The sequence below is a fragment of the Magallana gigas genome, chromosome 7, assembly GCF_963853765.1.
Source record: "Magallana gigas chromosome 7, xbMagGiga1.1, whole genome shotgun sequence".
In the NCBI taxonomy this organism is placed as follows: domain Eukaryota; kingdom Metazoa; phylum Mollusca; class Bivalvia; order Ostreida; family Ostreidae; genus Magallana; species Magallana gigas.
The window spans coordinates 45,810,494-45,827,868 of record NC_088859.1 but is presented as its reverse complement, the minus strand read 5'-3'; the positions used below and the strand labels follow the sequence as shown (position 1 = coordinate 45,827,868).

Below are 17,375 nucleotides of genomic sequence, written 5' to 3'. Positions count from 1 at the left end.
GCATTTTCTTGTTCATAAAAAAAATCAAATAACTTACTGAGTCTTACAAACAAGTCCCCAGAAGATTACCTAGAAATGAACACCCATATCATGTTCTCAAATAATAATCATGTCAGAGCTAACAGCCTGTAAGTGTTGTTGCTTTGAAGTCTTAAATCCAGTTGAATGAACTTACCTGACAAATCATGTTGTAACTTCTCGATGATCTTCTTCAGAGCTTCTGTTTCTTTGGACACTTGATCAATCTCTTCGGCCTGTTCTTTTTGGGTTCTCTCCCTTTCATAGGTTTCCCGTAATATCCGATCCCGATCTTTAATTGCCTCGTGTCTCTCCTTACGAGCGATGTCTCTCTCTTGTGTCACCATCACATAATCCTTTCTGAAATCATCCCTCTGGTTTTCCAGGTCATCATTCTTGGATTTCACATCACCATACCTTTTCTGAGCTTCTTCTCGCTCTTTGTCTGCTTCTTCCTTTTGCTGAATTATTGTTAGAAGTTCTCGCCTCAACATTTCTGTTTCCTCTCCTGCTTTCTTTTTCTCCATTTCCATGGTCTGGTTCTTCTGTGTGACCTCATTTAACTTATCCTGGAGTTGGTTAATTTCTTTGTGAACACTGTCCCTCTCTGCCCACACGAGATTATATTCATTTCTTGCAGCGTCCCTGTCTTTCACAACACTTTCGTATTTTTGTTTCTGAACTGCAAGAAGGTGGTTTGATTCCTTCATCATTTCATCCCGCTGTTGTGTTACTTTGGCCAGGTCTCTGATGGCAGATGTACACTGTTGTTTGAGGATATTTCTGTCAAGCTTCAAACTGTCTCTTTCTCTTGTCAAAGTTTCGTTAAGTTTCATAAGTTTTGTGTTTTCATCTTTACACATACCAAATTTTGTCATCAAGTCATTGTGTTTAGTGAAAATTTCTGTGTAGTCTTTTCTTTGTAAATCATGGTCCTCTTTCAACAATTCATATTTTTGCAATGTTTCATCGTACATCCTTGCCATTCCATCAGTTGAACCCTTCTCAGAAATGATGGTTCGTAACTGTTTGCGTAAGTCTGATATCTCCTGCTTATCTTCATCTTGTAGATTTCTGTATTCTTGTTCTAAAATCTTTTTCTCAGATTCCAACTTTTTAATTTCCCCATGTAGATGTTCGATCTCTTCTTTGGACTGTTGGAGATTTCCTAGAGTTGCTATGTATCTTTGACGATTTGAGTCGGACTCTCGCATTGCCTGCTCACACCTACGAATCGTGTCCTCCTGGGACCGCTTCAGAGACTGTACTTCACTCATGGCTCTCTCACACTGAGATCTTAGTCTATGGTATTCTTGATGCCAGTCCCCATTTATTCCATGTTTTCCTTTGTCTACAGATGTCTTGGGCTTGTGATGCCCATCATCTTGTTTGTGTGTTAAAAGCTCGTAGTCGTATTCATCGGATGGGATAATTCTGGTGTAGGTTAGCGGAGTAGATGGATCCAAATCCTGGGATCGATTCTCTACAAAATTCAAATAATTTTTATTACTTTCAAATTGATGTATATTGCCTGTAGTGTATTATTATTACATGATTTTCAAGTGACAAGAAACATCTACAGTGCCAACATCTATATATTTCTAAGCCTTCTTATACACAATTTTTATCTAAAGTAGCTTTCCAAAGGAGAGTTCTGATTAACTCTTTCCTTCAAACTGGCTACTTGTATTAACTTACCATAATTTAGATATATCCAAAACATGAGGTTACAATTTATGCCCTCTTAACCAATATCCTCATTCATGAAATCTCATATCAAGCCATTTACCAATTACAACCAATGAAGAAATAGAGAGAGTGAAAGAAAAAAGTACAGATAAGTAGGTCAGTCATACAGAAAATTGGAGCTGGCTAATTCATCAGATTTGATTCATGGGAATTTCACACAATTCACAAACTCAGCATGGGAGTTCTGATTGTGAGTAGGAGGAGAAACTTTAGAAGTAAACAGAAACATGCTTTCACTATGACCCAGGTCAAACCTGCAAGACACCTGCACATCTCTCTTTCTCCCAGGAGCAGATGGCCTCAGATTTTGGCCGATCTTTCCTTCCAGGTTCTCATTTCCTGACTCAAGTTTCACCTTCAAGGAGGTGATGAATTCAGAGGGTTGATTCAAAGCATTTGGGCCTTGAACATTTGAACTGCTGGCAAAGATGCTCTTCTCATACATGTATCAATAAAGACTATCGTATAATAGGGAGAGTCGTAGGATCTTGATAAGGACTTACCCAAATGATGTCCGACTGTTCCCACAGTTAACCCATATTTTACCCGAGGCCTTGGACTAGCAGCACTATGATGTCGTAATCCTTGCATGATGGTGAACTAGTAGAACCACACTAAACCAACTAAAAACAACCACACTACACGACTTTTGCTGCCAGTTTCAACATTAAACATGGCAGTATAAACTTTTTTGTGCAGAGAGAAAAACACTCGCACATCCAGTAGCTCAATCTGAGTGATTGGCCATATGCTGAGGAACTCTGGGATATATATCCCGCTCACAGAAGCTGCTGCTGTTGTTTATTCTCAAAGGTTACAGGGGTCACAGACGAAAAGCTGATCAAAAGCTGGATAGTGGTGATTGTATCATGAAACACAATTAACCCACATTTAACAAGAGGGTCTCCACGGAGTTCACAGGAAAAAAGATCATGTAATAGCCTAGGAGTTATTGAATTAATCATGCAATATTCTAAGTGTTATTAAATTAATCTCCTTTTTCTTCTTTCTTGTTGTAGAAGGATTTTCAGCACTACTGACTTCCGATTAACACTTCTTGATCATAATGTTTAGTAAGGCTTATTTACTTCTGTGCAGTGGTACTTTAAATACTTGAGAAAAATTTCTTAAGCTAAAAATAATGTGTTTACTTGAAAGATTTTGCTATATCTCGTACTTCATTAAAATTCTGTCACACTTAAGTCTTTTCACACTAATATGTACAAACCCATGCATCTTGCTTGTTAATTAACCACGGCATTAAAGTAACAACTAAAGCCGTATAGAGCTACATGGTGGATATTATTAGAGCACCATAAAAGGTTCATTAATTGATCATAATCTCCAAGGAGGCCAGTGAATAATCCATCATCTTTGTGTCAAAGAGTCATGCACATATCACTTCTACATGGGGTCAAAGTCCTTAGCCATTTACACAGTCACTCCTTTACCTAGCCTACAGACGCTGTGTCCAAAATCTGGATAAACATGTTCAATTAGTCAACCAAAATAATGCAAATCTTGCCAAATTATACCATTCCTGTAAACCATTAACAGTCTAGTATTTACATGCCAAAGTACTAAACCTATAAAAAAAATTGCAACCAAGTCACTTTACAAAACAGCTTTTATTCAAAACTGCTTTCTTTGCACATGAATAACTGGATTCCAAACCAATGTCTACTGAGTTGAGGTTCTTTGGGCCTTATATACTTTATGCCACTCCAGACCCCAAATGACATAAGAGCACTAAAAACATGGCAATGTAAATCACCTCTTGCTAAATTGGAGATAGAGAGAAATGTTATGAATTCAGGATGACAGAATAGGCAGACAAGTAAACACACTATCAGGTTTGTTTAAAAAGAGAGAAAACTGAAAAAGCCAGAAGTAGCAAAAATACTGCAATAATTCCAATGGAAACATCTGCTGTACACAAAAAAAAAATGCCTCACATTTTGACATCGCTGTTAAAAAAAAATCGGCCCTGACATGTTAATGCATAGAATAGTGAAGGAAGCAGAGTCTTGTATGATCCTACCTGAATGACTGCTCAAAATGTCGTCTTCTGAATCAGATGTTAGAGATAAAGACTGGGAATCTGGAAAAAAGACAACAAAAGCGTAATCATATGCTTTATCTAATTAGGCATCTGTTTCTGAAACCACAAAAATGCTTCATATTGAAGTATTTTCAAGTACTTTCAGGCATTCACCTTAGGTAGAATTGCATACCTTCTAGGGATTATCAGAAATTCAACAAGCATTGCTTTTAAGTTTATACTAAAAACTGTTTCATCTATAAACCAATTTCTGAGACCAGTGTCAAATATTCAAGGTTGTTTTCCAGTAATGGAAAGCAAAACAACATGTCACATATGATGTTTATTCATATTTTTAGGGAAACAATAATCTGTGCATACCTTTTTATACAAACATATCCATTTTCATTCCAATGGCAAAATAATTTAAATTTAACTAAATTTTGCAAAGAAAATGAAATATTATCGCAGATGAAAGAAAGTTGAAAATGAACTTGAAGTCAAATATCATTGCTAATCCTTATTAAAATCTTAAAGAAGCCACCTGTTGTAAGATGTTAAAGCTTTGACAACAGGTGTTGCTGCAAAGAGAAAGTAATTCTGGTACAGATCAAAAGCTCATGCAATCTTTGATGGGGTACAATAAAGGCATTGGTTGTAATCTGCTGTGACCAGCCTGTATATATGTGGGTTTTCCATACTAAACTTGCCAACAAACATTCAATTAGATACAATATACCACCAGAAAACACAGATGAATACAAGCAATATTGAATCCCAGGGGCCAATATTTATTGCTAGAGATATTACTTGGTGAGATCTTGCTTGGTGTGCAATAACTGACAGGAACAATGGCCGTGATCAGCAATATATATGTACCTACATACATCAGTGGTAACCATCAAACATTTCCCCATCCAAGGTTAACTCATGTAGCAGCAGACACAACAAATCAAACAGGAACAATAAATTCAGAGCCAAGGTAAAATATGAAGAAGACAAGTCATGATGATAGGTTAAATACATTTTCCCTTTGTCATTCAGCTGCTTTGTCCTTGGTTTTCCTCCTCGTCTTGACCTTAAAAATTTCTGACAGAAAGCCTATTGTGAGATTTTCCTCAGGTATATACAACAAAGACTGAGAGTTACTACAGGTTCATCCAGTTCATACACCATAAAACCACAGATCAGGGTGTCTTGTTTATGGCTTTCTGATCCGACTTGTTAGGTCTATTTTAAAATCTGGCGATAAAGATACACATTTGCAACAAAGACATTTAGTTAGCTCCAAACTGGAAAACAAATAGTCTTTACCAGGCCAGAAAAAGCACTCTACTTTAAACATTTGAAAGTAAATTTCCCACCTGTAAACACCTCAAGAAATCTTTACCTGTGCTACATTTACCTTTGGGCACAAGTGTACCTTTGGCTAGATGACCACTGAAGTCCACCATCTTAGCCCTGTTGTCATAACTGGCCTGCAGCATCCATCTCTCCATTGGATGTCACAGTAAAAACATCACAACAACGCCCGACTAAATCCCTCAGATAGAAAAGTAAACACCACCAAGAGAGTCACCCCATCAATAACACATCAAGGTAAAACCACACATCTACCATAGCAAATCAATGAACGGCCCCAGTTCACAGGTTCTGCACTGTGCAAACACTTTTTTGATCTAGACTTTTTATAACATTATTAATTATTTATAGATCATTTAATCAATGCTAATATACAAACACCTCGTAGAAGAGAACAATGGATATGAACACGCACGGGAATAAACAGTCAACTTCCAGTCTGAAAATATGATCCAAATAAAACCAATTATTCTAATGCTTTAATTTTTTTCTTTTTCAATCTAACTTCTTGCATCTCATTGTTTGATTGTTACTAAGAATTCTGATTGTTAATAAGAATTTTAAAAAAATATAAAGATATTTTTTTTATTCTAAGATTGAGCAACATATGTACATGAAGGATAATAAAAAGTTTGAGTTGTTTGTTTGTCTGAAAAGAGGATTAATTAAGGATCGAGTTGTACTCTTCTAATCTAACTTCATTCGCCACACTAATAACCTCGACTCACAGTGGGTTAAACCATCTTTAAACATAATCAAGCTACTGTTAATAAAGCCTATCAACCACTTTGAAGTTACATCAACTCCTACAAAACAAGGAAAACAATAATTCTGTAGATACCAGTAGCATAATAGTAATTACTGATCTTCAAACACTTGTAGATAACCTTGAAACAGCTGTCATTCTCAAACACAAGAGTCACTGATGAACCATATAGTGTAATGTAAGCACAGGGTTATATACAATAAATAAGGAATCTGTGATATCTAATGCAGTAGATCAAAGCATGCCAGCTTGGCATTTACTTTCTGTTGTCTTGGTGCAAAATATAACCTTGACTTCTTTAAGTTCCTATGATCAATTGCAGGATTGGGTTGAAAAATACACATTTATTCTTGTGGACCAAACTAAATGGGATTATTCTAGGTACAAATGGCTGCAGGATGCTTGCCTAATACCAGTAAACTTTGAATCAAATATTCTATAAATACCAAATCAACAATTCAGGAATTGCCTAATTCAATTCCAAATCCTTGTGGGAGGTATATCAATTTTGCCTGTAAAGAATGGATATAATATTTGCTGGGGGTTTTTAAATCAAAAGGTACACAAGTTTCATTGTTCACCAGCATTCAAAGTACATTTAAAAATTCCTTGTTTGGAAATTTTTCCCACACTTCTTACTGACAATAAATGTTCAGTAAGACAGAAAATTGAGAGATTGGATACACATATTCACTGCTTGAAACAGATGTAAATCTATTGTATCTTTTGCCAAAACAAATTAAAAATTATTAACAAATATGGTTGAAAAAAAAATGACCAAAATGACTGACAATTTTATCTTAATTTACATCAATTCATCATTTTCTCCCTTCACATCTTAACCTGTATGTTCATCTGTGCAAGAGATTATACTGATATGTTATTTGCAAATACTTCTCAGGGCACTCAATCCCCTCTGGTCAAAAATTTCAAAACCAACAAAAATCAGTCAACCATGTGGCAGAATGTAGGACATACCTCTCCAGATTCAAAATTATTTTCAAACTTTGAAGTTTACAAAGAAAATGTCAGAGATTCACAAAGTAACAGATAAGACCTGCAGGAGTCACTGGTTTGTTGACATAAGTATCTCCTTTTGCTTACCTGGGTCATGAGTCGTGATGAGTTGCTATTTATAAAAGGTCTCTGTATAAATCAGCAGCTAGTTTACAAAACAAGGATCCACAAAAACATACAAAACAGTCTTGAAAATAGAAACAACTTCACTGCAAAAACTGAGTGTTTTTCCCACAATTCTCCTGATCCCTAGGGAAATCCTGACAACCTGGTGGGGAATGACCAGGAATGCTAATGTGTTTCCACTGACAGGACTGGGTTTGACACTACAGTTCTGGTCTACTGCCCCGGTAGAATGATAAAGCACTACAGTATAGCAATCATGCATACAGGGAAAGGCAAGTGACCCCGATACACTGAGTGGAGACAGACATCTCCGACTCCCTTCTTCTGAAGTAAGGAGGGTGGGGTCAGGTACAATAACAGCTGTGCTGTATATTACATATGGGTGGCCCTCACAGAAAGAGCAGTACATAATCTTCCTCTTCTTCAGAAAATTAGTGGAGAAAAACAAAGCCTTATCTCAAGTGATACTAGGGGGGTATAAAATTTTATAAACAATATCCAAAGTGTCCGAATTTGACAGAGATTTATGGTGGCATCTTGTTGCTCTTCACAATGATAGGAGGTCACCCTGTTTGGTAACTAAGCACTAGTATGTATGGAAATTATCTAAGCAGAATAATTAAGATTAGACACATACATGGTCCAACATGATCCTTCTCAGTCACTGGACTGTAAATGAGACTGATAATATGACAGCCAGTGCTTCGGTGGAAAATAACGAATAATTACCGAGGCATATACAATTTCTTATTGTTTCGTAAGTCATGATCAACTTTAAATTCTTCCAATTGCATCTGCATATTTTTTTTCAGTTGATTAGAGTCAGGAAATCAAGTTTGTATCAAACAGTGCATATTTCAAACATTTGTAAATAATCATTAATCATTTGCAGAGTGCTATAAACTGACACACATTTATACAAGGTAGCTAGTGCTAAAACAGAGGAGAACTCATCCATGCATGCGATCAATAGCCCTGAGATATAATCCACTCAATGCAGCAGTCAATATTTATTATTTATGTCACCCTCTGGGTTTCTTTACATGAGTTAACATTCACTTTGTAGATAAATGTTTATTGCTGTGAATACTGTCAAGGAATTATTAATCAGGAATCTCTTGGTAGGGTGCATCATCTTATATTTCCTGATATAATGAAAATTAGAGCATCAGTGATAAAAAAAAAAAATTCCCGGCAAAATATCAAACTACCAATTAATCCCCCATGACACTTATCGATGCTTTTGTAGCTGCAATACTATGCATATCTTTCTTACTTGGTTGAAATTAAGAACTGCGCATATACACAATGTATATACACAATTTGAGTTGACATTTTAAAAACACTTTTGTATGACTCAACTTCGATACAAATTTCCCTTAATTTTGGGTGTATATACCACATTCAATAATTACAGAGTTTATCCAAGTTTAATAACACTTGTTTTCAGCAGTCGATCACAGTAAACTGTTATTTATTTTAGGTCCTCCATCACCTAGCTGCAATAATGTAGCCCTCTCCGATTTTTTATATCTGATGTTTACTGGAGAGGGCTACAATTCCATAGGATCTCCGTAATGGTGCAAAATTAAATTTTTAATGCGACTGACTTCGGTCTGAAAAGATCGATTTTATAATTGACTTCCTTTAGATAAAATGATTTTTTAATTCAGGTTGAACAAACTAACCGCATATAAATCAAAAACAGATAAAACACATCAGCATGTTTACCAGTCGTCTTTTTCAGCAGCCATGACAGTTCTCGCGTGATATTATGGGATTTACGCTTGGAGTTTTGATGGGCTTGATAACGTGAATGTCACTATAAATAATTTATCTAACCTCGTTCTATCACTAAAACATCATTTAAGGAACTGGTATGTAATGAAAAATTCATATTTACCGCGTTAATTATGTTTAAAATCGGGGAATTCCTATATTCAGTTCAAGATCCGCTCCTAAATTCTCATTGGCTGTCTCAAAATAAAACCGGTCAAGGTCAGTAAACATGGCGGACAAATTCAACTTGCGTTGTTGACATACACGAAAAATAACCGATATATGGACTATACCTGATATTTTTGGATTAATTTATGCCATAGACATCTACAATATTTGAGTTCAGGTAAGAAATGCAGATGTTATCGTCATTTATATACGATTTGAGACGAAATCGTTGCGGGAGTGAATCACTCCCGCACTTGCACCATTACGGAGATCCTATGGAGTTGTAGCCCTCTCCCAAAAAAAAAAAAAAAAAAAAATCGGGAGAGGGCTACATTATTGCAGCTATCCATCACCATTCATAGACCAAGATTCGTCATGTTCCTGTGAAATTCATCCATTCACCATTCTCCCGACTATCAGTTTTACATATGTTTCTATTGGTGGTGAATCATCGACTTTTTGTAAAGGACTCCATAATAATAAAGTTCTACATTGTAATTCATTCACTGGATCCACATTCATTAAGCTGATTTACCTATTCATGCATTCAATAATACATCTGTTATCAACTGGGGCATCTTTGCTAGCCAAAGGTTTTAAGTCCACTCCGCTCCCCACATATAAAAATGCAAGATCTAGAGGTTTGGATCAGAAACCCTTGACTTGGAAAGATGCAATTTAGGGTACTTCTGTTTAATTAGTTACTAGTAAGGATGCATTTAATCATAATCACTGTTCACCTACACTCCTTGTGATGCTGACATGGATCAACAGTGTTAGAGTAGAATTGTATTATATATGCATAAATAAATACACTCAGTATCTATGTCTCAGTTGCAAAAGCAGCCCTTTTTATGTGAAACAAAGATGTTAAATTGACAATGGTGTACATGTATATAACATGGTTAAAATACAACATGAGCACCAGAAAACCTTTAAAATTGTTTTAATTTGGCATGATCTTTGTGTTTGCATTAATTAACATGCAGTAATTAATTGACCTAGTCACCTAATTCATGTACATAAAAATCTGACATTATGTCTGCAGACACGAAATAAACACTTACAATGCAGACATTACTAATGAAGCATTTAATGAATGAATGAGTGCATTGTACTTGATTTTACAGACAAAGACCTGAAGATGATGTGCAGAGTACAGACTCCATGTAATCTAAAATTTATACAGAACATCTACATGTAAATATCAATTTAATATTGAATTTCAAAAGATAAATTTCATGCACCTTATATTTGGATTTGACCATCAAAGCATACATGTACATGTACTTTGTTTACGTCAAATTAAAATGGGGGGAAAAAAATGAATAAACAACAATTTAAAAAAATATAAAAACAAATTTTATAACAGTGACACCATATTGCTTAATAACAGCTTCTGACGAACATGCAGGTGAAGTACTTTGTTTGTGTGAATAGAGTATCAATCAAAAACACATTTAACATCAGCCAGAAGTGCAACAAAAGCATAAGCTTATTATAGCAAAATACACTACAGAAGTAGTGAAGTGGGTACTGAGTTACATCACCAGCTAGTGACCGCAATCAACGTAAAATCGGAAGGGGACACTCCAAAGACCCTCAGCAATAGCGTGTCTTAACCACCGACGGACATAAAAAAGACTCTGATAACGATTCTAACTGTATATCAAGTGTATCTAAAGGATACGTTAAAAGTATTATAAAGTGTGAAGATAGAGATGTTGACATCAAATTACTTCACTTCAGTATCAAACACCACGTTTAGGTCACAAAGCTTACCTTATTGAGTCTTTGGTAAAAAAAAAAAATCTATTAATGAATTGTCTACCTCTCTTTCTTTTTTTCTCTTGAAAGATAAATAGATATTGTCATCAGACATTGTACCAACAAGACTCAAGTAGCAATGATATTGTTATTTCAAACTGTACCCACACAGTCTCGAGAAGCATATTGCCGGTACATTGACCAAACTTTTTTTCAAATACTGGTACATGTATATTAGTACTGTATCATATTCCATGGTCTTGTTGGTGCTTTCTGGTATCATGTCATTTATAACCTTTTCTTGTCTAAAGATAGCATGCATGAATATAATGTTTGAGAATCAGCCTGTTACCTACTCATTCACTTAGAATATACCCTATACTATGTCCCAAGATATCCTCGATTCACATTTTGCTTAATTACCGGTACTCGATATTTATATATAACTCAGGATTTAAACGATGTTCATTCAAAAGTATGAAAAATTTCCAAGATTTCTGAGTTGAAACACCCCCTCCAGCTTATCATGTTTCAATACACAACTTAAAAGGTGATATCTACAGGGATTTTGTATTGCTGCACAGATGATACGATTGAAAAATTGCGCGAGGTATTCCAAATGACTTCCGAATGGAGAAAAAATGTAAACATTCCCCATTATAAATCTCTGTAATAAATCCGTGAATTTTTCTGAGTGAAAAATGATATGTCCATGAAGATATCTTGGAAATTTTCCATTTCGTCAATTCAATTGCACTTCTCTCATGTTTATGTGTATTTTAATTAAAAATTGGCCAAATGTGCTGCATAAATATTGTGGAACAGACTATAGGTAACATGCAGCATGACTTGTATTTTGCATCAAAAGATGCATCATTCATGCAAGTGTTGTTTTAGTACCTGGCTCATAGATACCGGAACTTAAAACTAGTTGCATTCTGCATCCCAAGATACATTATTTTTGCAGCTCTGGATCATACATTGGTCTATAGATACTTGGTAATAAGACCTGCATCTAAATCTTTGACCTTCTCTAAAAGGTTTGAAACTGGATATTCATATAGAAAATGTTTAACTATGTAATGAAACCAAAAATGCACCACCCTGCCACTATATACATATATAAGATTCGGAGTTACTTGAATTTGTTCTGCTCCAAAATATTTCACCAGATAAAATGAAATCTGGCCCCTGACATGGTTCAGGTGAGCTAAAAATCACCTGTGGTGAAAGCTTGTCTTTACAATTCCACAGCTTGTGCAATTTCAATGTGATTATACAGCATTATATAAAATATTGTACTGCCAGGCAATAGTCACAGAGTAGAAAATAATTACACACAGCATATCCTCCCAACAATCATCCATCTGAATGTTCTGTATACAAAACATACATATCACAACTGTTTAAGAAATCCTTAAGCAACTTGTAACTTTACATACATATACTATTGATACATTTTACATGGAGAAGAAATAACAGTGGATGAACAGTACAAGTCTGTGAATAGCATTTGACCCCATTACAGTTGTATGATGACTTTTATCGTGATCCTGGCTTATACAGATTCTGAAGAATTAATACTAAAGCATCAAGATCGACTCAAGAACCAGTAAATGGCACTGGAATCAGAAATGATTGTGTACTGAGTTTTTACTCAGCAGCTGTATCACTTCATTCATTACATTCAGGATCCTAACTTGGAGAGACTTCCTGTTCCAAATCACTCACAGCAGTCGGCACACCTGTATAAGTGTAGCTCTGCACACAAAGTAGCATTTGATGGCCAATGTGCAAGGCATACTGCATTACGAGCAGGTGGACTTTTTAATAAATCTGCATCTGGTCATTTGCTGCACATAGTGCAAATTACACAAAGGATAAATATGAAAGTAATGCATGCCTTCATGAAATATTGACATTTCTGATTTTTATTACAGCATGTTACTGGTATGAATAATACAATGTATTTTGACACTATGAACAGTTTGGTCACATTAACAAATATTTACATTTGCAAATATGCTTCCTTATATGAACCTATAGAATAGCTAACGAAAACGTTCAATTTGGTATGAATGTTTTCGTGACGTCACAATGATAACCGCATGCGCTTATCGCTTGATAATTGCAATATTGTAAATGTAAAAGCACTGTTGTATTAATGATTCTGAACAGTTTGCCATTCTCAAACGTAAACATAAGTAATAAACAGCAATGTTAAAAAGTTCACTGGGATATGAACTTGGTTGGTATGTGATCAAATCTTCTGAGAAACCCTTTGGGCCCTTTGGGCTTTACAGGATTTGATCACGTGACCAACCAAGTTCATATCCCAATGAACTTTTTAAATTGCTGTTTATTTCTTAAGTAGCCAATCTAGATGAAATTGACATTGATATTGATACTTTCCCAGTCATTCATTTTTGTCACTGACAATTTTTAATACATCAGTAAAGCTGTAACAGTTACACCTGAGAAGAGATTCATATGTATCCCACTCTTGGGAGTACACAGCAAGTGTCAGGGTGACAGCTAATTTTTATCCACATAACCTGTACCAAAAATCTAACTGCATATATTAATTTAAAAAAGAACAACCGTATATTAGGGGGTTTTTTTGCGCGTGTTACAAAAATTTGCAAAAATGGGGAAAATCTGTAACATTTTTAATTTGCATCAGTCATTTTTTGCAATTTAAAAAGTTTCTTATAGAAAATGATACAGGATATAATTTCTGCGTCTTCAATCATTTGCAATTTTAAAAAAGTCGCAAAAAATGCTAAAATTAGATCATCGTCAAAATTACCGGATATGCAATATAAGACTGAGATGGTTTGTCAAAGACCTTTCCAAACTACAGAAAATCAAAGTGTATTAAAAGATTAAATTATCAAAATTAACTGATGATCATAACTTTAATTGTTTCATTAATACACCAACTTGTCTATTAAAGTAGTCCTAGTATCACACTACGTCATAATACAGATTTTACAATATTGGTTCGACTTTTACACAGCGTTTTTGATACCCGGTATTGATTTTGCTGTACATCGCTGTTGTAAACAATGGCAATAATCAGCAATTAGAACGGTAATATATGTATTCTATGAGAGATAGAAATGATTAATGTTGAAAAACTCTATTCTGTGAAAGTAAAATGAAAAACGAAGTTTCTGATTAACCAGAATCTCAGGTATACTTATATCTTCTTTGTTTTGACCCCCCCCCCCAAATTTTTCTTTTTCTTTTACTAAAACCGGTTTAAATTTAGAGACAGAAGCTATTTTGAATTTAATCAATCGTCAATTAATTAATGTTTAAATGATATCTAACATTGTTGACAGATCTAGGCAGAAAACTGTAGCAAAATGTGACTTTTACGGATTTTTTCGTCAGGATCTACTTGGTTTAGAGCTTATAGCGTGAAAAGTAATCCGTCAACATATAATTTATTTTACCATATCTTTTTTCTAAGATGTCAATCTATAGAATAAACACCATAAATTTAAGTTTGAGTCCATAAAATAGTAAAAAAATTACCAAACGTGATACTAGCATTGCATTTTTTGTATTCTATTTTGATACATCAGGTCTTTAAAGCGTACTTACTTACAAAAAATTGCGCAAAATTATTGATGAGATATGGCTTAAATAAATATTTATACTCTATTTTGTATGTTCAGTTCTAATTTTCCCAAAATTTGTAATTATTTTTATGAAAAACGGACGTCTGGCAAATTTCATAATTGTCAATAATTTTCGCAAGGGGGTACACCCGTCTGAGAGGTGATAACAAACAAACTAGCATGTAAACATACATATTTTCTTTTGTATATGTATTGCTAGAATGTATATTTATCATTTAAAGCTAAGCTTTTAATGATTGAGCCCATTAAGTGCCGAGTATAGGACTACCTTAATTCTGTTCATGTTTTAGTACAGAGAAAAGTTTTTAGCAACTTAATCTATATATTTTGTATCGTTACTGTGACATACCAGTCTTTCTCTTCTTTTATCATATGAATCATCCAAATAGTAAAAATTATGTGCGGCTGAGTTTTTTTCCCACTGCCTGTTGTTTAATCAATATCATTTCTATTAATTGTCATCAATATTTTCTTCCTTGTACGTCACCCTATGTATCATTAAGCAGTTGTTGATTGAATATTGGTAGATTGAATTGAAGTAAATAACTATCCAGGTCAAAATAACAAGATCATAACACTAGGTTTTAAATCAGTCTACTTTGTATTGAATGTTTTTCTGAGACTAGCTACCAGAGTTGTCTTTCTTTATACAATGTTAATTATAGACCAAGCTAATTATAACTTCTGCTACGTTAGAATATTGATAATATTGAACTTCTTTGTCTGAACATTTAATATTCTTCTTAATTAATTTACCAGCACCTAACAATATGATACATATCCCTATTTTTTTCATCAGCAGCAGTATTAAATTACTATATCATACACTTTTTTAGAGATCTTATAAAAAGTACTGGACCATCAAAATTGTATTACTTTTAATGTTGTGATGGAGATCTTATTTATATAATTTGCACCTGACAAGGAGACAATTGTAATACTGTACTTTCTCTTTCTGACCTAAAATAAATTTATAACCACTTACATCCTAAACAGTGAGCTTTTGTAACTTTAATCTGCTTTAATTAGGATAATAAATAATTCTGTAAATGTAACACTATAGTGAGACTGTCATACTCCTTGCACAAAACAACAAAGAACAAAAGCCTTTTATCGACAGACAAAAGAGTAAAAGTTCACTGCATTATACAAAAAGCTATGCAAATGTTTATTTCCCATGGTCAAAATGATTAATAATCTCTGCCCTATCACTTAGCATTGTCATTATTATATAGAATAGAGGCAGTCTTCCCTGTGTGCTTTAAATTGTAAATGTATGCATATGAATGACTTGCGTTAACGACTGAAAACAAGTTCTGTTTAGTATGTGTCATCATGTTTTGACCTATAGGTAAGGAGGAAGTCGACTGAAAATTACAATGATGACGCCGATTCTTGGGGGATGACCAGGGGAGATGTCATTATCTCAAATTAAAAAAAGAGAAAGTAAAACAACCTGAATCATTCAACATGGGACACCCCCTTAGTTTAAAATCAGTAATTGACAGCTGTTTCACATCTGTTGAGGCCCATTCATCATTTATATACACTAATGTCAGACTTCACTTTGATAGACTACTACTAGTTTCCTTTAAACTTTGCCTAAAATAATCTCAGCTACCTTGGAAAAAAAGAACCCTGGGATTTACAGTCCGGTGTGAAAAAGTACAGTGATTTAGGCTTGTATTTGATGGGATGAAGGTCATTGGGTGTTTTATAATTAATTATGCATACAGTAGGATACAAAAATACATGTAAGGTCATAATGATAAACATTAATTTGTGGAAAAGATTTATACTTTTCTTGATCATTATCAAAGAGGAAACTACAGGTTACAAACTGAGGCGTTCTCATGTGATCTTTATGCTAATGTGTACTATACTCTTTTAAATGCAGTGAGCAAGTGCACATGATTTATACACTTTCAATAACAAAGGTAAATATTAAGATTCTGTGCACTAAATCAGCTGATCAATAAAATTACCTGGTAAAAAGGGCTTTCTTTGTGCATTTATACGAGTCTGCGTTGTTGTTATTTTTATATAATTTTGTCTGAACAAACAAATTAATCTTTTCGGTTGCATAGATTGAATGCATCAAGGGGCTGGGTGTGTTCAGGCTTTATATCAAAACACATTTGTAATTATCTTGGCTCAACACTTTAGAAAACAAAGGCCTTATCACAGTCTTAATTTCTGGTTCCTCTGGCAGCTAGCACAGTGTGTTCCACTGTCAAGGTTTGAGGACCTTATCTTTGATTTAAACAGGACATGAATTCAATAGGGTGGATTTTGGTAATTAAAAGTGCAGCGTAATAGGTTGATTTGACTTGAAGTGCCATGCTTGACTGGTTCCTACAATCATATTAACTGTCATCTGTCTGTGACTGGTTGTCCCACTACGGTAACAATGTACCAGTTTAGTTCACTTTAACTCTGCACTGCGTACCACTGAATCAATCACAGACAAAACAAAGGACCGGCCATTACCACAGAGCGACAAAAAAAGAACAAGACTCATAGAAAACAAAGACACAAATATACTTCTGAAATCATAGAGATATATCCCGGTAATTTGGCATCATAATTAATTACCAGTACCGGTACAATTTTGACTAAGACAGTCTGACTCTTCCATTTGTCCTTTCTTTACATTAAAAGTACCTGTGTTGTTCAACTCAAATTATACAGATACTATGTATAATATTATTTCCAACCAAGTCTTTTCAAGACTTTAAAACAAAGAGACAATTTTACATCAATAATTCAGAATACACATTAGTTGTAATAGGAATAAAAATAATGTTTGTTGTTCAAGTCAAATGAGTCAGACTTATATATATATTTACAACCAAGACTTTTCATGACTTAAAAACAGAGATACAATGTTACATCAATAATTCAGAATATGTTACTTGTGATAGGGATAAAA

General features: G+C 34.4%; 1 protein-coding gene across 7 annotated transcripts in view; it reads right to left on the bottom strand.

Annotated features, from left to right (window-relative positions):
* Positions 1–17,375, bottom strand: part of LOC105332558 (disks large homolog 5) — a 32,883-nt gene that overhangs the window by 14,359 nt on the left and 1,149 nt on the right. For 2 of the 7 annotated variants that reach the window (XM_066067619.1, XM_066067620.1), the window contains 2 exons: positions 3,809–3,868; positions 176–1,501 (listed from right to left, as the gene is read on the bottom strand). In XM_066067619.1, coding sequence (XP_065923691.1) covers positions 176–1,501; positions 3,809–3,868 — 1,386 coding nt within the window. Of the gene's footprint in view, positions 1–175; positions 1,502–2,270; positions 2,565–3,808; positions 3,869–5,198; positions 5,323–7,040; positions 7,287–17,375 lie in introns of those variants that run through there. The other 5 variants (XM_066067625.1, XM_066067621.1, XM_066067622.1 and 2 more) reach the window with 5 other exon arrangements.